This window comes from Eucyclogobius newberryi, unplaced genomic scaffold, assembly GCF_026437365.1.
Source record: "Eucyclogobius newberryi isolate DKJ021-1_F unplaced genomic scaffold, fEucNew1.0.hap1 SCAF_3, whole genome shotgun sequence".
Taxonomy (NCBI): Eukaryota; Metazoa; Chordata; class Actinopteri; order Gobiiformes; family Gobiidae; genus Eucyclogobius; species Eucyclogobius newberryi.
This window is the reverse complement of record NW_027315945.1, coordinates 42,597,783-42,620,282: the sequence shown is the minus strand read 5'-3', so window position 1 is coordinate 42,620,282 and position 22,500 is coordinate 42,597,783. Positions and strand designations below refer to the sequence as shown.

The following is a 22,500-nucleotide window of genomic DNA, read 5'->3' as shown; positions in this document are numbered from 1 at the left end:
TCTTGATGAAAAGATGACATGGAGAGTAAAGTAATGAATGTAAGACTTAAGACCCCACAAAGCCACTTGATCTACAGAGTTATGGTCCGGTCAGCGTTAGACCCTAACCCTATGGTCCGGTCAGCGTTAGACCCTAACCCTATGGTCCGGTCAGTGGTGCATTCCAGACACTTCAATACCAGCCCTGACCCTGACCCTGACCCTGACCCTGACCCTCCTGGTTGAAATGGGAGAGATGCCGGTTACAACTTCAATTTGTGTCAAAATCACAGGGACAGGGTCATCCTGGTAGGAGGAGGAGTCAGGAAGTAGGGGCGGGGCACAGAGAGGAGGACGCCTGTGGTTTTCTGGCTTCCTGGAAGTGGACTGGTCAGTGAAAGGAGCCCGTACCTTAAATACAGTGGAGACGGTGCTCACGACGCAGAGGATGGTGCTCACGACGCAGAAGATGGTGCTCACGACGCAGAGGATGATGCTCACGACGCAGAGAATTGTGCTCACGACGCAGAGGATGGTGCTCACGACAAAGAGGATGGTGCTCACGACGCAGAAGATGGTGCTCACGACGCAGAGGATGATGCTCACGACGCAGAGAATTGTGCTCACGACGCAGAGGATGGTGCTCACGACAAAGAGGATGGTGCTCACGACAAAGAGGATGATGCTCACGACGCAGAGGATGGTGCTCACTACGCTCACGATGCAGAGGATGGTGCTCACGACGCAGAGGATGGTGCTCACGACGCAGAAGATGGTGCTCACGACGCAGAGGATGATGCTCACGACGCAGAGAATTGTGCTCACGACGCAGAGGATGGTGCTCACGACAAAGAGGATGGTGCTCACAACGCAGAGGATGGTGCTCACGACGCAGAGGATGGTGCTCACGACGCAGAGAATTGTGCTCACGACGCAGAGGATGGTGCTCACGACAAAGAGGATGGTGCTCACGACAAAGAGGATGATGCTCACGACGCAGAGGATGGTGCTCACGACGCTCACGATGCAGAGGATGGTGCTCACGACGCTCACGACGCAGAGGATGGTGCTCACGACGCTCACGATGCAGAGGATGGTGCTCACGACGCAGAGGATGGTGCTCACGACGCAGAGGATGGTGCTCACGACGCAGAAGATGGTGCTCACAACGCAGAGGATGGTGCTCACGACGCAGAGGATGGTGCTCACGACGCAGAGGATGATGCTCACGACGCAGAGAATTGTGCTCACGACGCAGAGGATGGTGCTCACGACAAAGAGGATGATGCTCACGACGCAGAGGATGGTGTTCACGACGCAGAGGACAGTGCTCACGACGCTCACGATGCAGAGGATGGTGCTCACGACGCAGAGGATGGTGCTCACGACGCAGAGGATGTTGCTCACGACGCAGAGGATGGTGCTCACGACGCAGAGGATGGTGCTCACGACGCAGAGGATGATGCTCACGACGCAGAGGATTGTGCTCACGACGCAGAGGATGGTGCTCACGACAAAGAGGATGGTGCTCACGACGCAGAGGATGATGCTCACAACGCAGAGGATGGTGCTCACGACGCAGAGGACAGTGCTCACGACGCTCACGATGCAGAGGATGGTGCTCACGACGCAGAGGATGGTGCTCACGACAAAGAGGATGGTGCTCACGACGCAGAGGATGATGCTCACAACGCAGAGGATGGTGCTCACGACGCAGAGGACAGTGCTCACGACGCTCACGATGCAGAGGATGGTGCTCACGACGCAGAGGATGGTGCTCACGACGCTCATGATGCAGAGGATGGTGCTCACGACGCAGAGGATGGTGCTCACGACGCAGAGGATGGTGCTCACGACGCAGAGGATGGTGCTCACGACGCAGAGGATGGTGCTCACGACGCAGAGGATGGTGCTCACGACGCAGAGGATGGTGCTCAAGACGCAGAGGACGGTGCTCACGACGTTCACGATGCAGAGGATGGTGCTTACGACGCAGAGAATGGTGCTCACGACGCTCACGATGTAGAGGATGGTGCTCACGACGCAGAGGATGGTGCTCACGACGCAGAGGATGGTGCTCACGACGCAGAGGATGGTGCTCACGGCGCAGAGGATGGTGCTCACGACGTTCACGATGCAGAGGATGGTGTTCACGATGCAGAGGATGGTGCTCACGACGCTCACGATGCAGAGGATGGTGCTCACGATGCAGAGGATGGTGCTCACGACGCAGAGGATGGTGCTCACGACGCTCACGATGCAGAAGATGGTGCTCACGACGCAGAGGATGATGCTCACGACGCTCACGACGCAGAGGATGGTGCTCACGACGCTCACGATGCAGAGGATGGTGCTCACGACGCAGAGGATGGTGCTCACGACGCTTACGATGCAGAGGATGGTGCTCACGACGCTCACGATGCAGAGGATGGTGCTCACGATGCAGAGGATGTTGCTCACGACGCAGAGGATGGTGCTCACGACGCAGAGGATGGTGCTCACGACGCAGAGGATGATGCTCACGACGCAGAGAATTGTGCTCACGACGCAGAGGATGGTGCTCACGACAAAGAGGATGGTGCTCACGACAAAGAGGATGATGCTCACGACGCAGAGGATGGTGCTCACTACGCTCACGATGCAGAGGATGGTGCTCACGACGCAGAGGATGGTGCTCACGACGCAGAAGATGGTGCTCACGACGCAGAGGATGATGCTCACGACGCAGAGAATTGTGCTCACGACGCAGAGGATGGTGCTCACGACAAAGAGGATGGTGCTCACGACGCAGAAGATGGTGCTCACGACGCAGAGGATGATGCTCACGACGCAGAGAATTGTGCTCACGACGCAGAGGATGGTGCTCACGACAAAGAGGATGGTGCTCACGACAAAGAGGATGATGCTCACGACGCAGAGGATGGTGCTCACTACGCTCACGATGCAGAGGATGGTGCTCACGACGCAGAGGATGGTGCTCACGACGCAGAAGATGGTGCTCACGACGCAGAGGATGATGCTCACGACGCAGAGAATTGTGCTCACGACGCAGAGGATGGTGCTCACGACAAAGAGGATGGTGCTCACAACGCAGAGGATGGTGCTCACGACGCAGAGGATGGTGCTCACGACGCAGAGAATTGTGCTCACGACGCAGAGGATGGTGCTCACGACAAAGAGGATGGTGCTCACGACAAAGAGGATGATGCTCACGACGCAGAGGATGGTGCTCACGACGCTCACGATGCAGAGGATGGTGCTCACGACGCTCACGACGCAGAGGATGGTGCTCACGACGCTCACGATGCAGAGGATGGTGCTCACGACGCAGAGGATGGTGCTCACGACGCAGAGGATGGTGCTCACGACGCAGAAGATGGTGCTCACAACGCAGAGGATGGTGCTCACGACAAAGAGGATGGTGCTCACGACGCAGAAGATGGTGCTCACGACGCAGAGGATGATGCTCACGACGCAGAGAATTGTGCTCACGACGCAGAGGATGGTGCTCACGACAAAGAGGATGGTGCTCACGACAAAGAGGATGATGCTCACGACGCAGAGGATGGTGCTCACTACGCTCACGATGCAGAGGATGGTGCTCACGACGCAGAGGATGGTGCTCACGACGCAGAAGATGGTGCTCACGACGCAGAGGATGATGCTCACGACGCAGAGAATTGTGCTCACGACGCAGAGGATGGTGCTCACGACAAAGAGGATGGTGCTCACAACGCAGAGGATGGTGCTCACGACGCAGAGGATGGTGCTCACGACGCAGAGAATTGTGCTCACGACGCAGAGGATGGTGCTCACGACAAAGAGGATGGTGCTCACGACAAAGAGGATGATGCTCACGACGCAGAGGATGGTGCTCACGACGCTCACGATGCAGAGGATGGTGCTCACGACGCTCACGACGCAGAGGATGGTGCTCACGACGCTCACGATGCAGAGGATGGTGCTCACGACGCAGAGGATGGTGCTCACGACGCAGAGGATGGTGCTCACGACGCAGAAGATGGTGCTCACAACGCAGAGGATGGTGCTCACGACGCAGAGGATGGTGCTCACGACGCAGAGGATGATGCTCACGACGCAGAGAATTGTGCTCACGACGCAGAGGATGGTGCTCACGACAAAGAGGATGATGCTCACGACGCAGAGGATGGTGTTCACGACGCAGAGGACAGTGCTCACGACGCTCACGATGCAGAGGATGGTGCTCACGACGCAGAGGATGGTGCTCACGACGCAGAGGATGTTGCTCACGACGCAGAGGATGGTGCTCACGACGCAGAGGATGGTGCTCACGACGCAGAGGATGATGCTCACGACGCAGAGGATTGTGCTCACGACGCAGAGGATGGTGCTCACGACAAAGAGGATGGTGCTCACGACGCAGAGGATGATGCTCACAACGCAGAGGATGGTGCTCACGACGCAGAGGACAGTGCTCACGACGCTCACGATGCAGAGGATGGTGCTCACGACGCAGAGGATGGTGCTCACGACAAAGAGGATGGTGCTCACGACGCAGAGGATGATGCTCACAACGCAGAGGATGGTGCTCACGACGCAGAGGACAGTGCTCACGACGCTCACGATGCAGAGGATGGTGCTCACGACGCAGAGGATGGTGCTCACGACGCTCATGATGCAGAGGATGGTGCTCACGACGCAGAGGATGGTGCTCACGACGCAGAGGATGGTGCTCACGACGCAGAGGATGGTGCTCACGACGCAGAGGATGGTGCTCACGACGCAGAGGATGGTGCTCACGACGCAGAGGATGGTGCTCAAGACGCAGAGGACGGTGCTCACGACGTTCACGATGCAGAGGATGGTGCTTACGACGCAGAGAATGGTGCTCACGACGCTCACGATGTAGAGGATGGTGCTCACGACGCAGAGGATGGTGCTCACGACGCAGAGGATGGTGCTCACGACGCAGAGGATGGTGCTCACGGCGCAGAGGATGGTGCTCACGACGTTCACGATGCAGAGGATGGTGTTCACGATGCAGAGGATGGTGCTCACGACGCTCACGATGCAGAGGATGGTGCTCACGATGCAGAGGATGGTGCTCACGACGCAGAGGATGGTGCTCACGACGCTCACGATGCAGAAGATGGTGCTCACGACGCAGAGGATGATGCTCACGACGCTCACGACGCAGAGGATGGTGCTCACGACGCTCACGATGCAGAGGATGGTGCTCACGACGCAGAGGATGGTGCTCACGACGCTTACGATGCAGAGGATGGTGCTCACGACGCTCACGATGCAGAGGATGGTGCTCACGATGCAGAGGATGTTGCTCACGACGCAGAGGATGGTGCTCACGACGCAGAGGATGGTGCTCACGACGCAGAGGATGATGCTCACGACGCAGAGAATTGTGCTCACGACGCAGAGGATGGTGCTCACGACAAAGAGGATGGTGCTCACGACAAAGAGGATGATGCTCACGACGCAGAGGATGGTGCTCACTACGCTCACGATGCAGAGGATGGTGCTCACGACGCAGAGGATGGTGCTCACGACGCAGAAGATGGTGCTCACGACGCAGAGGATGATGCTCACGACGCAGAGAATTGTGCTCACGACGCAGAGGATGGTGCTCACGACAAAGAGGATGGTGCTCACAACGCAGAGGATGGTGCTCACGACGCAGAGGATGGTGCTCACGACGCAGAGAATTGTGCTCACGACGCAGAGGATGGTGCTCACGACAAAGAGGATGGTGCTCACGACAAAGAGGATGATGCTCACGACGCAGAGGATGGTGCTCACGACGCTCACGATGCAGAGGATGGTGCTCACGACGCTCACGACGCAGAGGATGGTGCTCACGACGCTCACGATGCAGAGGATGGTGCTCACGACGCAGAGGATGGTGCTCACGACGCAGAGGATGGTGCTCACGACGCAGAAGATGGTGCTCACAACGCAGAGGATGGTGCTCACGACGCAGAGGATGGTGCTCACGACGCAGAGGATGATGCTCACGATGCAGAGGATGGTGCTCATGACGCTCACAATGCAGAGGATGGTTCTCACGACGCTCACGACGCAGAGGATGGTGCTCACGACGCTCACGATGCAGAGGATGGTGCTCACGATGCAGAGGATGGTGCTCACGACAAAGAGGATGGTGCTCACGACAAAGAGGATGATGCTCACGACGCAGAGGATGGTGCTCACGACGCTCACGATGCAGAGGATGGTGCTCACGACGCAGAGGATGGTGCTCACCAAGCTCACGACGCAGAGGATGGTGCTCACGACGCAGAGGATGGTGCTCACGACGCAGAGGATGGTGCTCACGACGCAGAAGATGGTGCTCACAACGCAGAGGATGGTGCTCACGACGCAGAGGATGATGCTCACGACGCAGAGAATTGTGCTCACGACGCAGAGGATGGTGCTCACGACAAAGAGGATGATGCTCACGACGCAGAGGATGGTGTTCACGACGCAGAGGACAGTGCTCACGACGCTCACGATGCAGAGGATGGTGCTCACGACGCAGAGGATGGTGCTCACGACGCAGAGGATGTTGCTCACGACGCAGAGGATGGTGCTCACGACGCAGAGGATGGTGCTCACGACGCAGAGGATGATGCTCACGACGCAGAGGATTGTGCTCACGACGCAGAGGATGGTGCTCACGACAAAGAGGATGGTGCTCACGACGCAGAGGATGATGCTCACAACGCAGAGGATGGTGCTCACGACGCAGAGGACAGTGCTCACGACGCTCACGATGCAGAGGATGGTGCTCACGACGCAGAGGATGGTGCTCACGACAAAGAGGATGGTGCTCACGACGCAGAGGATGATGCTCACAACGCAGAGGATGGTGCTCACGACGCAGAGGACAGTGCTCACGACGCTCACGATGCAGAGGATGGTGCTCACGACGCAGAGGATGGTGCTCACGACGCTCATGATGCAGAGGATGGTGCTCACGACGCAGAGGATGGTGCTCATGACGCAGAGGATGGTGCTCACGACGCAGAGGATGGTGCTCACGACGCAGAGGATGGTGCTCACGACGCAGAGGATGGTGCTCACGACGCAGAGGATGGTGCTCACGACGCAGAGGATGGTGCTCAAGACGCAGAGGACGGTGCTCACGACGTTCACGATGCAGAGGATGGTGCTTACGACGCAGAGAATGGTGCTCACGACGCTCACGATGTAGAGGATGGTGCTCACGACGCAGAGGATGGTGCTCACGACGCAGAGGATGGTGCTCACGACGCAGAGGATGGTGCTCACGGCGCAGAGGATGGTGCTCACGACGTTCACGATGCAGAGGATGGTGTTCACGATGCAGAGGATGGTGCTCACGACGCTCACGATGCAGAGGATGGTGCTCACGATGCAGAGGATGGTGCTCACGACGCAGAGGATGGTGCTCACGACGCTCGCGATGCAGAAGATGGTGCTCACGACGCAGAGGATGATGCTCACGACGCTCACGACGCAGAGGATGGTGCTCACGACGCTCACGATGCAGAGGATGGTGCTCACGACGCAGAGGATGGTGCTCACGACGCTTACGATGCAGAGGATGGTGCTCACGACGCTCACGATGCAGAGGATGGTGCTCACGATGCAGAGGATGTTGCTCACGACGCAGAGGATGGTGCTCACGACGCAGAGGATGGTGCTCACGACGCAGAGGATGATGCTCACGACGCAGAGTATTGTGCTCACGACGCAGAGGATGGTGCTCACGACAAAGAGGATGATGCTCACGACGCAGAGGATGGTGTTCACGACGCAGAGGACAGTGCTCACGACGCTCACGATGCAGAGGATGGTGCTCACGACGCAGAGGATGGTGCTCACGACAAAGAGGATGGTGCTCACGACGCAGAGGATGATGCTCACAACGCAGAGGATGGTGCTCACGACGCAGAGGACAGTGCTCACGACGCTCACGATGCAGAGGATGGTGCTCACGACGCAGAGGATGGTGCTCACGACGCTCACGATGCAGAGGATGGTGCTCACGACGCAGAGGATGGTGCTCATGACGTAGAGGATGGTGCTCACGACGCAGAGGATGGTGCTCACGACGCAGAGGATGGTGCTCACGACGCAGAGGATGGTGCTCACGACGCAAAAGGACGGTGCTCACGACGCTCACGATGCAGAGGATGGTGCTCACGACGCAGACGATGGTGCTCACGACGCAGACGATGGTGCTCACGACGTTCACGATGCAGAGGATGGTGCTCACGACGCAGAGAATGGTGCTCACGACGCTCACGATGTAGAGGATGGTGCTCACGACGCAGAGGATGGTGCTCACGACGCAGAGGATGGTGCTCACGACGCAGAGGATGGTGCTCACGATGCTCACGACGCAGAGGATGGTGCTCATGACGCTCACGACGCAGAGGATGGTGCTCACGATGCAGAGGATGGTGCTCACGATGCAGAGGATGGTGCTCACGACGCTCACGATGCAGAGGATGGTGTTCACGACGCTCACGATGCAGAGGATGGTGTTCACGATGCAGAGGATTGTGCTCACGACGCTCACGATGCAGAGGATGGTGCTCACGACGCTCACGATGCAGAGGATGGTGCTCACGATGCAGAGGATGGTGCTCACGACGCTCACGACGCAGAGGATGGTGCTCACGATGCAGAGGATGGTGCTCACGATGCAGAGGATGGTGCTCACGACGCTCACGATGCAGAGGATGGTGCTCACGATGCAGAGGATGGTGCTCACGACAAAGAGGATGGTGCTCACGACGCTCACGATGCAGAGGATGGTGCTCATGACGCTCACAATGCAGAGGATGGTTCTCACGACGCTCACGATGCAGAGGATGGTGCTCACGACGCTCACGATGCAGAGGATGGTGCTCACGATGCAGAGGATGGTGCTCACGACGCTCACGACGCAGAGGATGGTGCTCACGATGCAGAGGATGGTGCTCACGATGCAGAGGATGGTGCTCACGACGCTCACGATGCAGAGGATGGTGCTCACGATGCAGAGGATGGTGCTCACGACAAAGAGGATGGTGCTCACGACGCTCACGATGCAGAGGATGGTGCTCACGACGCTCACGATGCAGAGGATGGTGCTCACGATGCAGAGGATGGTGCTCACGATGCAGAGGATGGTGCTCACGACGCAGAGGATGGTGCTCACGACGCAGAAGATGGTGCTCACGACGCAGAGGATGATGCTCATGACGCAGAGAATTGTGCTCACGACGCAGAGGATGGTGCTCACGACAAAGAGGATGGTGCTCACAACGCAGAGGATGGTGCTCACGACGCAGAGGATGGTGCTCACGACGCAGAGGATGATGCTCACGACGCAGAGAATTGTGCTCACGACGCAGAGGATGGTGCTCACGACAAAGAGGATGGTGCTCACGACAAAGAGGATGATGCTCACGACGCAGAGGATGGTGCTCACGACGCTCACGATGCAGAGGATGGTGCTCACGACGCTCACGACGCAGAGGATGGTGCTCACGATGCAGAGGATGGTGCTCACGACGCAGAGGATGGTGCTCACGACGCAGAGGATGGTGCTCACGACGCAGAAGATGGTGCTCACAACGCAGAGGATGGTGCTCACGACGCAGAGGATGGTGCTCACGACGCAGAGGATGATGCTCACGACGCAGAGAATTGTGCTCACGACGCAGAGGATGGTGCTCACGACAAAGAGGATGATGCTCACGACGCAGAGGATGGTGTTCACGACGCAGAGGACAGTGCTCACGACGCTCACGATGCAGAGGATGGTGCTCACGACGCAGAGGATGGTGCTCACGACGCAGAGGATGGTGCTCACGACGCAGAGGATGGTGCTCACAATGCAGAGGATGGTGCTCACGACGCAGAGGATGGTGCTCACGACGCAGAGGATGGTGCTCACGATGCAGAGGATGGTGCTCACGATGCAGAGGATGTTGCTCACGACGCAGAGGATGGTGCTCACGACACAGAGGATGGTGCTCACGACGCAGAGGATGTTGCTAACGACGCAGAGGATTGTGCTCACGACGCAGAGGATGGTGCTCACGACAAAGAGGATGATGCTCACGACGCAGAGGATGGTGTTCACGACGCAGAGGACAGTGCTCACGACGCTCACGATGCAGAGGATGGTGCTCACGACGCAGAGGATGGTGCTCACGACAAAGAGGATGGTGCTCACGACGCAGAGGATGATGCTCACAACGCAGAGGATGGTGCTCACGACGCAGAGGACAGTGCTCACGACGCTCACGATGCAGAGGATGGTGCTCACGACGCAGAGGATGGTGCTCACGACGCTCACGATGCAGAGGATGGTGCTCACGACGCAGAGGATGGTGCTCATGACGCAGAGGATGGTGCTCACGACGCAGAGGATGGTGCTCACGACGCAGAGGATGGTGCTCACGACGCAGAGGATGGTGCTCACGACGCAGAGGATGGTGCTCACGACGCAGAGGATGGTGCTCACGACGCAGAGGACGGTGCTCACGACGCTCACGATGCAGAGGATGGTGCTCACGACGCAGACGATGGTGCTCACGACGTTCACGATGCAGAGGATGGTGCTCACGACGCAGAGAATGGTGCTCACGACGCTCACGATGTAGAGGATGGTGCTCACGACGCAGAGGATGGTGCTCACGACGCAGAGGATGGTGCTCACGGCGCAGAGGATGGTGCTCACGACGCTTACGATGCAGAGGATGGTGTTCACGATGCAGAGGATGGTGCTCACGACGCTCACGATGCAGAGGATGGTGCTCACGATGCAGAGGATGGTGCTCACGACGCAGAGGATGGTGCTCACGACGCTCACGATGCAGAAGATGGTGCTCACGACGCAGAGGATGGTGCTCACGACGCTCACGACGCAGAGGATGGTGCTCACGACGCTCACGATGCAGAGGATGGTGCTCACGACGCAGAGGATGGTGCTCACGACGCTCACGATGCAGAGGATGGTGCTCACGACGCTCACGATGCAGAGGATGGTGCTCACAATGCAGAGGATGGTGCTCACGACGCAGAGGATGGTGCTCACGATGCTCACGACGCAGAGGATGGTGCTCACGACGCTCACGACGCAGAGGATGGTGCTCACGATGCAGAGGATGGTGCTCACGACGCTCACGATGCAGAGGATGGTGTTCACGACGCTCACGATGCAGAGGATGGTGTTCACGATGCAGAGGATTGTGCTCACGACGCTCACGATGCAGAGGATGGTGCTCACGACGCTCACGATGCAGAGGATGGTGCTCACGATGCAGAGGATGGTGCTCACGACGCTCACGACGCAGAGGATGGTGCTCACGATGCAGAGGATGGTGCTCACGACGCTCACGATGCAGAGGATGGTGCTCACGATGCAGAGGATGGTGCTCACGACAAAGAGGATGGTGCTCACGACGCTCACGATGCAGAGGATGGTGCTCACGACGCTCACGATGCAGAGGATGGTGCTCACGATGCAGAGGATGGTGCTCACGATGCAGAGGATGGTGCTCACGACGCTCACGATGCAGAGGATGGTGCTCACGACGCTCACGATGCAGAGGATGGTGCTCACGACGCTCACGATGCAGAGGATGGTGCTCACGATGCAGAGGATGGTGCTCACGACGCTCACGATGCAGAGGATGGTGCTCACGATGCAGAGGATGGTGCTCACGACACTCACGATGCAGAGGATGGTGCTCACGACGCTCACGATGCAGAGGATGGTGCTCACGATGCAGAGGATGGTGCTCACGATGCAGAGGATGGTGCTCACGATGCAGAGGATGGTGCTCACGATGCAGAGGATGGTGCTCACGACGCTCACGATGCAGAGGATGGTGCTCACGATGCAGAGGATGGTGCGCACGACGCTCACGATGCAGAGGATGGTGCTCACGATGCAGAGGATGGTGCTCACGATGCAGAGGATGGTGCTCATGATTTAGAGGATGGTGCTCACGACGCTCACGATGCAGAGGATGGTGCTCACGACGCTCACGATGCAGAGGATGGTGCTCACGATGCAGAGGATGGTGCTCACGATGCAGAGGATGGTGCTCACGATGCAGAGGATGGTGCTCACGATGCAGAGGATGGTGCTCACGACGCTCACGATGCAGAGGATGGTGCTCACGATGCAGAGGATGGTGCTCACGATGCAGAGGATGGTGCTCACGATGCAGAGGATGGTGCTCACGATGCAGAGGATGGTGCTCATGATGCAGAGGATGGTGCTCATGATGCAGAGGATGGTGCTCACGACGCTCACGATGCAGAGGATGGTGCTCACGATGCAGAGGATGGTGTTCACGATGCAGAGGATGGTGTTCACGATGCAGAGGATGGTGCTCACGATGCAGAGGATGGTGCTCACCATGCAGAGGATGGTGCTCACGACGCTCACGATGCAGAGGATGGTGCTCACGACGCTCACGATGCAGAGGATGGTGCTCACGACACTCACGATGCAGAGGATGGTGCTCACAATGCAGAGGATGGTGCTCACGACGCTCACGATGCAGAGGATGGTGCGCACGATGCAGAGGATGGTGCTCACGACGCTCACGATGCAGAGGATGGTGCTCACGACGCTCACGATGCAGAGGATGGTGCTCACGATGCAGAGGATGGTGCGCACGACGCTCACGATGCAGAGGATGGTGCTCACGATGCAGAGGATGGTGCTCACGACACTCACGATGCAGAGGATGGTGCTCACGACGCTCACGATGCAGAGGATGGTGCTCACGATGCAGAGGATGGTGCTCACGATGCAGAGGATGGTGCTCACGATGCAGAGGATGGTGCTCACGACGCTCACGATGCAGAGGATGGTGCTCACGATGCAGAGGATGGTGCGCACGACGCTCACGATGCAGAGGATGGTGCTCACGATGCAGAGGATGGTGCTCACGATGCAGAGGATGGTGCTCATGATGCAGAGGATGGTGCTCACGACGCTCACGATGCAGAGGATGGTGCTCACGACGCTCACGATGCAGAGGATGGTGCTCACGATGCAGAGGATGGTGCTCACGATGCAGAGGATGGTGCTCACGATGCAGAGGATGGTGCTCACGATGCAGAGGATGGTGCTCACGACGCTCACGATGCAGAGGATGGTGCTCACGATGCAGAGGATGGTGCTCACGATGCAGAGGATGGTGCTCACGATGCAGAGGATGGTGCTCACGATGCAGAGGATGGTGCTCACGATGCAGAGGATGGTGCTCACGATGCAGAGGATGGTGCTCATGATGCAGAGGATGGTGCTCATGATGCAGAGGATGGTGCTCACGACGCTCACGATGCAGAGGATGGTGCTCACGATGCAGAGGATGGTGCTCACGATGCAGAGGATGGTGCTCACGATGCAGAGGATGGTGCTCACGACGCTCACGATGCAGAGGATGGTGCTCACGACGCTCACGATGCAGAGGATGGTGCTCACGACACTCACGATGCAGAGGATGGTGCTCACAATGCAGAGGATGGTGCTCACGACGCTCACGATGCAGAGGATGGTGCGCACGATGCAGAGGATGGTGCTCACGACGCTCACGATGCAGAGGATGGTGCTCACGACGCTCACGATGCAGAGGATGGTGCTCACGATGCAGAGGATGGTGCTCACGACGCTCACGATGCAGAGGATGGTGCTCACGATGCAGAGGATGGTGCTCACGACACTCACGATGCAGAGGATGGTGCTCACGACGCTCACGATGCAGAGGATGGTGCTCACGATGCAGAGGATGGTGCTCACGACGCTCACGATGCAGAGGATGGTGCTCACGATGCAGAGGATGGTGCTCACGATGCAGAGGATGGTGCTCACGATGCAGAGGATGGTGCTCACGATGCAGAGGATGGTGCTCACGACGCTCACGATGCAGAGGATGGTGCTCACGACGCTCACGATGCAGAGGATGGTGCTCACGACACTCACGATGCAGAGGATGGTGCTCACAATGCAGAGGATGGTGCTCACGACGCTCACGATGCAGAGGATGGTGCGCACGATGCAGAGGATGGTGCTCACGACGCTCACGATGCAGAGGATGGTGCTCACGACGCTCACGATGCAGAGGATGGTGCTCACGATGCAGAGGATGGTGCTCACGACGCTCACGATGCAGAGGATGGTGCTCACGATGCAGAGGATGGTGCTCACGACACTCACGATGCAGAGGATGGTGCTCACGACGCTCACGATGCAGAGGATGGTGCTCACGATGCAGAGGATGGTGCTCACGATGCAGAGGATGGTGCTCACGACGCTCACGATGCAGAGGATGATGCTCACGATGCAGAGGATGGTGCGCACGACGCTCACGATGCAGAGGATGGTGCTCACGATGCAGAGGATGGTGCTCACGATGCAGAGGATGGTGCTCATGATGCAGAGGATGGTGCTCACGACGCTCACGATGCAGAGGATGGTGCTCACGACGCTCACGATGCAGAGGATGGTGCTCACGATGCAGAGGATGGTGCTCACGATGCAGAGGATGGTGCTCACGATGCAGAGGATGGTGCTCACGATGCAGAGGATGGTGCTCACGACGCTCACGATGCAGAGGATGGTGCTCACGATGCAGAGGATGGTGCTCACGATGCAGAGGATGGTGCTCACGATGCAGAGGATGGTGCTCACGATGCAGAGGATGGTGCTCACGATGCAGAGGATGGTGCTCACGATGCAGAGGATGGTGCTCACGATGCAGAGGATGGTGCTCACTTTGTGTCTTTGTGTGATTGACAGGTTGGTTCACATGAACATTTCAGCAGCTGGAATAAAGGCTTCATCATCCACCACTACGCCGGCAAGGTAACATGCTAACATGCCAACAGGCTAATGCTAACAGGCTAATGCTAACAGGCTAATGCTAACATGCCAACAGGCTAACAGGCTAATGCTAACAGGCTAATGCTAACAGGCTAATGCTAACAGGCTAATGCTAACATGCCAACAGGCTAACAGGCTAATGCTAACAGGCTAATGCTAACAGGTGTTCAGATGGTTTCACACAAACACAAACAGTGCATATTTCACGTTCAGAGTCAGGTTATGACAGAGGTTTAGTTTGGCCCGAACACAAGATTCAACTTTAGGGAAAGAAAAGTAGTTAAGCTGCTTTTTTGAAGACTCTGAGTCTCAGAGACTCGCTGGTTTGCTTTGAGAAATATAGATTTTTTTTTTTTTTTTTTTTTTCCCGGAACACCAGCTAATGCTAACCAGCTAATGCTAATGCTAACTAGCTAACGCTAATGCAAACCAGCTAATGCTAACCAGCTAATGCTAATGCTAACCACCTCCTCTCTTCACTTCCTTCTCCTCCTCTCTTTACTTCCTTCTCCTCCTCTCTTTACTTCCTTCTCCTCCTCCTCTCTTCACTTCCTTCTACTCCTCTCTTCACTTCCTTCTCCTCCTCTCTTCACTTCCTTCTCCTCCTCCTCCTCCTCTCTTCACTTCCTCCCCCTCCTCTCTTCACTTCCTTCTACTCCTCTCTTCACTTCCTTCTCCTCCTCTCTTCACTTCCTTCTCCTCCTCCTCTCTTCACTTCCTTCTCCTCCTCTCTTCCTTCTCCTCCTCTCTTCACTTCCTTCTCCTCTCTTCACTTCCTTCTCCTCCTCTCTTCACTTAATTCTCCTCTTCTCTTCACTTCCTTCTCCTCTCTTCACTTCCTTCTCCTCCTCTCTTTACTTCCTTCTCCTCCTCCTCTCTTCACTTCCTTATCCTCCTCTCTTTACTTCCTTCTCCTCCTCTCTTCACTTCCTTCTCGTCCTCTCTTCACTTCTTTCTCCTCCTCCTCTCTTCACTTCCTTCTCCTCCTTCTCTTCATTTCCTTCTCCTCCTCTCTTCACTTCCTTCTCCTCCTCTCTTCACTTCCTTCTCCTCCTCCTTTCACTTCCTCCTCCTCCTCCTCTCTTAACTTCCTCCTCCTCCTCTCTTCGCTTCCTCCCCCTCCTCTCTTCGCTTCCTTCTCCTCCTCTCTTCACTTCCTTCTCCTCCTCTATTCACTTCCTTCTCCTCCTCCTCTCTTCACTTCCTCCCCCTCCTCTATTCACTTCCTTCTCCTCCTCTCTTCACTTCCTTCTCCTCCTCCTCTCTTCACTTCCTCCTCCTCTCTTCACTTCCTTCTCCTCCTCCTCTCTTCACTTCCTCCTCCTCCTCTCTTCACTTCCTTCTCCTCCTCTCTTCACTTCCTTCTCCTCCTCCTCTCTTCACTTCCTTCTCCTCCTCTCTTCACTTCTTTCTCCTCCTCCTCACTTCACTTCCTTCTCCTCCTCTCTTCACTTCCTCCTCCTCTCTTCACTTCCTTTTCCTCCTCCTCTCTTCACTTCCTCCTCCTCCTCTCTTCACTTCCTTCTCCTCCTCTCTTCACTTCCTTCTCCTCCTCCTCTCTTCACTTCTTTCTCCTCCTCCTCTCTTCACTTCCTTCTCCTCCTCTCTTCACTTCCTTCTCCTCCTCTCTTCACTTCCTCCTCCTCCTCCTCTCTTTACTTCCTTCTCCTCCTCCTCCCTTCACTTCCTCCTCCTCTCTTCACTTCCTTCTCCTCCTCTCTTTACTTCCTTCTCCTCCTTCTCCTCATCCTCTCTTCACTTCCTTATTCTCCTCTCTTCACTTCTTTCTCCTCCACGCTTTACTTCCTTCTCCTCCTCCTCCTTGCTTCACTTCCTTCTCCTCTCTTCACTTCCTCCTCCTCTCTTCACTTCCTTCTCCTCTCTCCTCCTCTCTTCACTTCCTTCTCCTCCTCTCTTCACTTCCTTCTCCTCCTCCTCTCTTCACTTCCTTCTCCTCCTCTCTTCACTTCCTCCTCCTCTCTTCACTTCCTTCTCCTCCTCCTCTCTTCACTTCCTTCTCCTCCTCTCTTCACTTCCTTCTCCTCCTCCTCTCTTCACTTATTTTCCTCCTTCTCTCTTCATTTCCTTATCCTCCTCTCTTCACTTCCTTCTCCTCCTCCTCTCTTCACTTCCTTCTCCTCCTCCTCTTTTCACTTCCTTCTCCTCCTCCTCTCTTCACTTCCTTCTCCTCCTCCTCTCTTCACTTCCTCCCCATCCTCTCTTCACTTCCTTCTCCTCCTCCTCTCTTCACTTCCTCCTCCTCCTCCTCTCTTTACTTCCTTCTCCTCCTCCTCTCTTCACTTCCTCCTCCTCCTCTCTTCACTTCCGCCCCCTCCTCTCTTCACTTCCTTCTCCTCCTCTCTTTACTTCCTTCTCCTCCTTCTCCTCCTTCTCCTCCTCCTCTCTTCACTTCCTTATTCTCCTCTCTTCACTTCCTCCTCCTCTCTTCACTTCCTTCTCCTCCTCCTCTCTTCACTTCCTTCTCCTCCTCTCTTAACTTCCTTCTCCTCCTCTCTTCACTTCCTTCTCCTCCTCCTTTCTTCACTTCCTTCTCCTCCTCTCTCCTCCTCTCTTCACTTCCTTCTCCTCCTCCTCTCTTCACTTCCTTCTCCTCCTCTCTTCACTTCCTCCTCCTCTCTTCACTTCCTTCTCCTCCTCCTCTCTTCACTTCCTCCTCCTCCTCTCTTCACTTCCTTCTCCTCCTCTCTTCACCTCCTTCTCGTCCTCTCTTCACTTCCTTCTCCTCCTCCTCTCTTCATTTCTTTCTCCTCCTTCTCTCTTCATTTCCTTATCCTCCTCTCTTCACTTCCTTCTCCTCTTCCTCTCTTCACTTCCTTCTCCTCCTCGCTTCACTTCCTTTTCCTCCTCTTTTCACTTCCTTCTCCTCCTCCTCTCTTCATTTCTTTCTCCTCCTTCTCTCTTCATTTCCTTATCCTCCTCTCTTCACTTCCTTCTCCTCTTCCTCTCTTCACTTCCTTCTCCTCTTCCTCTCTTCACTTTCCTTCTCCTCCTCTTTTCATTTCCTTCTCCTCCTCCTCTCTTCACTTCCTTCTCGTCCTCTCTTCACTTCCTTCTCCTCCTCCTCTCTTCACTTCCTTCTCCTCCTTTTCTCTTCACTTCCTTCTCCTCCTCTCTTCACTTCCTCCTCCTCTCTTCACGTCCTTCTCCTCCTCCTCTCTTCACTTCCTTTTCCTCCTCTCTTCACTTCCTTCTCCTCCTTCTCTCTTCACTTCCTTCTCCTCCTCTCTTCACTTTCTCCTCCTCTCTTCACTTCCTTCTCCTCCTCCTCTCTTCACTTCCTTTTCCTCCTCTTTTCACTTCCTTCTCCTCCTCTTTTCACTTCCTTCTCCTCCTCCTCCTCTCTTAACTTCCTTCTCCTCCTCTCTTCACTTCCTTCTCCTCCTTCTCTCTTCACTTCCTTCTCCTCCTCTCTTCACTTCCTCCTCCTCTCTTCACTTCCTTCTCCTCCTCCTCTCTTCACTTCCTTTTCCTCCTCTTTTCACTTCCTTCTCCTCCTCTTTTCACTTCCTTCTCCTCCTCCTCCTCCTCTCTTAACTTCCTTCTCCTCCTCTCTTAACTTCCTTCTCCTCCTCTTTTCACTTCCTTCTCCTCCTCTTTACACTTCCTTCTCCTCCTCTCTCCTCCTCTCTTCACTTCCTTCTCCTCCTCCTCTCTTCACTTCCTTCTCCTCCTCCTCTCTTCACTTCCTTCTCCTCCTCTCTTCACTTCCTCCTCCTCTCTTCACTTCCTTCTCCTCCTCCTCTCTTCACTTCCTCCTCCTCCTCTCTTCACTTCCTTCTCCTCCTCTCTTCACCTCCTTCTCGTCCTCTCTTCACTTCCTTCTCCTCCTCCTCTCTTCATTTCTTTCTCCTCCTTCTCTCTTCATTTCCTTATCCTCCTCTCTTCACTTCCTTCTCCTCTTCCTCTCTTCACTTCCTTCTCCTCCTCGCTTCACTTCCTTTTCCTCCTCTTTTCATTTCCTTCTCCTCCTCCTCTCTTCACTTCCTTCTCGTCCTCTCTTCACTTCCTTCTCCTCCTCCTCTCTTCACTTCCTTCTCCTCCTTCTCTCTTCACTTCCTTCTCCTCCTCTCTTCACTTCCTCCTCCTCTCTTCACTTCCTTCTCCTCCTCCTCTCTTCACTTCCTTTTCCTCCTCTCTTCACTTCCTTCTCCTCCTTCTCTCTTCACTTCCTTCTCCTCCTCTCTTCACTTTCTCCTCCTCTCTTCACTTCCTTCTCCTCCTCCTCTCTTCACTTCCTTTTCCTCCTCTTTTCACTTCCTTCTCCTCCTCTTTTCACTTCCTTCTCCTCCTCCTCCTCTCTTAACTTCCTTCTCCTCCTCTCTTCACTTCCTTCTCCTCCTTCTCTCTTCACTTCCTTCTCCTCCTCTCTTCACTTCCTCCTCCTCTCTTCACTTCCTTCTCCTCCTCCTCTCTTCACTTCCTTTTCCTCCTCTTTTCACTTCCTTCTCCTCCTCTTTTCACTTCCTTCTCCTCCTCCTCCTCCTCCTCTCTTAACTTCCTTCTCCTCCTCTCTTAACTTCCTTCTCCTCCTCTTTTCACTTCCTTCTCCTCCTCTTTTCACTTCCTTCTCCTCCTCTCTCCTCCTCTCTTCACTTCCTTCTCCTCCTCCTCTCTTCACTTCCTTCTCCTCCTCTCTTCACTTCCTCCTCCTCTCTTCACTTCCTTCTCCTCCTCCTCTCTTCACTTCCTCCTCCTCCTCTCTTCACTTCCTTCTCCTCCTCTCTTCACCTCCGTCTCGTCCTCTCTTCACTTCCTTCTCCTCCTCCTCTCTTCACTTCCTTCTCCTCTTCCTCTCTTCACTTCCTTCTCCTCCTCGCTTCACTTCCTTTTCCTCCTCTTTTCACTTCCTTCTCCTCCTCCTCCTCTCTTCACTTCCTCCCCATCTTCTCTTCACTTCCTTCTCCTCCTCCTCTCTTCACTTTCCTTCTCCTCCTCTTTTCATTTCCTTCTCCTCCTCCTCTCTTCACTTCCTTCTCGTCCTCTCTTCACTTCCTTCTCCTCCTCCTCTCTTCACTTCCTTCTCCTCCTTCTCTCTTCACTTCCTTCTCCTCCTCTCTTCACTTCCTCCTCCTCTCTTCACTTCCTTCTCCTCCTCCTCTCTTCACTTCCTTTTCCTCCTCTCTTCACTTCCTTCTCCTCCTTCTCTCTTCACTTCCTTCTCCTCCTCTCTTCACTTTCTCCTCCTCTCTTCACTTCCTTCTCCTCCTCCTCTCTTCACTTCCTTTTCCTCCTCTTTTCACTTCCTTCTCCTCCTCTTTTCACTTCCTTCTCCTCCTCCTCCTCTCTTAACTTCCTTCTCCTCCTCTCTTCACTTCCTTCTCCTCCTTCTCTCTTCACTTCCTTCTCCTCCTCTCTTCACTTCCTCCTCCTCTCTTCACTTCCTTCTCCTCCTCCTCTCTTCACTTCCTTTTCCTCCTCTTTTCACTTCCTTCTCCTCCTCTTTTCACTTCCTTCTCCTCCTCCTCCTCCTCTCTTAACTTCCTTCTCCTCCTCTCTTAACTTCCTTCTCCTCCTCTCTTCACTTCCTTCTCCTCCTCCTCTCTTCACTTCCTTCTCCTCCTCTCTTCACTTCCTTCTCCTCCTCCTCTCTTCACTTATTTCTCCTCCTTCTCTCTTCATTTCCTTATCCTCCTCTCTTCACTTCCTTCTCCTCCTCCTCTCTTCACTTCCTTCTCCTCCTCCTCTTTTCACTTCCTTCTCCTCCTCCTCTCTTCACTTCCTTCTCCTCCTCCTCTCTTCACTTCCTTCTCCTCCTCCTCTCTTCACTTCCTCCTCCTCCTCCTCTCTTTACTTCCTTCTCCTCCTCCTCTCTTCACTTCCTCCTCCTCCTCTCTTCACTTCCGCCCCCTCCTCTCTTCACTTCCTTCTCCTCCTCTCTTTACTTCCTTCTCCTCCTTCTCCTCCTTCTCCTCCTCCTCTCTTCACTTCCTTATTCTCCTCTCTTCACTTCCTCCTCCTCTCTTCACTTCCTTCTCCTCCTCCTCTCTTCACTTCCTTCTCCTCCTCTCTTAACTTCCTTCTCCTCCTCTCTTCACTTCCTTCTCCTCCTCCTTTCTTCACTTCCTTCTCCTCCTCTCTCCTCCTCTCTTCACTTCCTTCTCCTCCTCCTCTCTTCACTTCCTTCTCCTCCTCCTCTCTTCACTTCCTTCTCCTCCTCTCTTCACTTCCTCCTCCTCTCTTCACTTCCTTCTCCTCCTCCTCTCTTCACTTCCTCCTCCTCCTCTCTTCACTTCCTTCTCCTCCTCTCTTCACCTCCTTCTCGTCCTCTCTTCACTTCCTTCTCCTCCTCCTCTCTTCATTTCTTTCTCCTCCTTCTCTCTTCATTTCCTTATCCTCCTCTCTTTACTTCCTTCTCCTCTTCCTCTCTTCACTTCCTTCTCCTCCTCGCTTCACTTCCTTTTCCTCCTCTTTTCACTTCCTTCTCCTCCTCCTCCTCCTCCTCTCTTCACTTCCTCCCCATCTTCTCTTCACTTCCTTCTCCTCCTCCTCTCTTCACTTTCCTTCTCCTCCTCTTTTCATTTCCTTCTCCTCCTCCTCTCTTCACTTCCTTCTCGTCCTCTCTTCACTTCCTTCTCCTCCTCCTCTCTTCACTTCCTTCTCCTCCTTCTCTCTTCACTTCCTTCTCCTCCTCTCTTCACTTCCTCCTCCTCTCTTCACTTCCTTCTCCTCCTCCTCTCTTCACTTCCTTCTCCTCCTCTTTTCACTTCCTTCTCCTCCTCCTCCTCTCTTAACTTCCTTCTCCTCCTCTCTTCACTTCCTCCCCATCTTCTCTTCACTTCCTTCTCCTCCTCCTCTCTTCACTTTCCTTCTCCTCCTCTTTTCATTTCCTTCTCCTCCTCCTCTCTTCACTTCCTTCTCGTCCTCTCTTCACTTCCTTCTCCTCCTCCTCTCTTCACTTCCTTCTCCTCCTTCTCTCTTCACTTCCTTCTCCTCCTCTCTTCACTTCCTCCTCCTCTCTTCACTTCCTTCTCCTCCTCCTCTCTTCACTTCCTTTTCCTCCTCTCTTCACTTCCTTCTCCTCCTTCTCTCTTCACTTCCTTCTCCTCCTCTCTTCACTTTCTCCTCCTCTCTTCACTTCCTTCTCCTCCTCCTCTCTTCACTTCCTTTTCCTCCTCTTTTCACTTCCTTCTCCTCCTCTTTTCACTTCCTTCTCCTCCTCCTCCTCTCTTAACTTCCTTCTCCTCCTCTCTTCACTTCCTTCTCCTCCTCTCTTCACTTCCTCCTCCTCTCTTCACTTCCTTTTCCTCCTCTTTTCACTTCCTTCTCCTCCTCTTTTCACTTCCTTCTCCTCCTCCTCCTCCTCTCTTAACTTCCTTCTCCTCCTCTCTTAACTTCCTTCTCCTCCTCTCTTCACTTCCTTCTCCTCCTCCTCTCTTCACTTCCTTCTCCTCCTCTCTTCACTTCCTTCTCCTCCTCCTCTCTTCACTTATTTCTCCTCCTTCTCTCTTCATTTCCTTATCCTCCTCTCTTCACTTCCTTCTCCTCCTCCTCTCTTCACTTCCTTCTCCTCCTCCTCTTTTCACTTCCTTCTCCTCCTCCTCTCTTCACTTCCTTCTCCTCCTCCTCTCTTCACTTCCTCCCCATCCTCTCTTCACTTCCTTCTCCTCCTCCTCTCTTCA

The 22,500-nt window shown here is 55.0% G+C and overlaps 2 protein-coding genes across 2 annotated transcripts in view; one reads left to right on the top strand and one right to left on the bottom strand.

Moving 5' to 3' along the window:
* The window catches only part of pi4kb (phosphatidylinositol 4-kinase, catalytic, beta), a 116,299-nt gene that overhangs the window by 30,998 nt on the left and 62,801 nt on the right, over positions 1-22,500 (bottom strand). The gene's annotated exons all lie outside the window — the stretch shown is intronic.
* Positions 1-22,500, top strand: part of myo1eb (myosin IEb) — a 102,604-nt gene that overhangs the window by 45,006 nt on the left and 35,098 nt on the right. Inside the window, exon 15 of the mRNA XM_072461393.1 lies at positions 14,777-14,842. Coding sequence (XP_072317494.1) covers positions 14,777-14,842 — 66 coding nt within the window. The remainder of the gene's footprint in view (positions 1-14,776; positions 14,843-22,500) is intronic.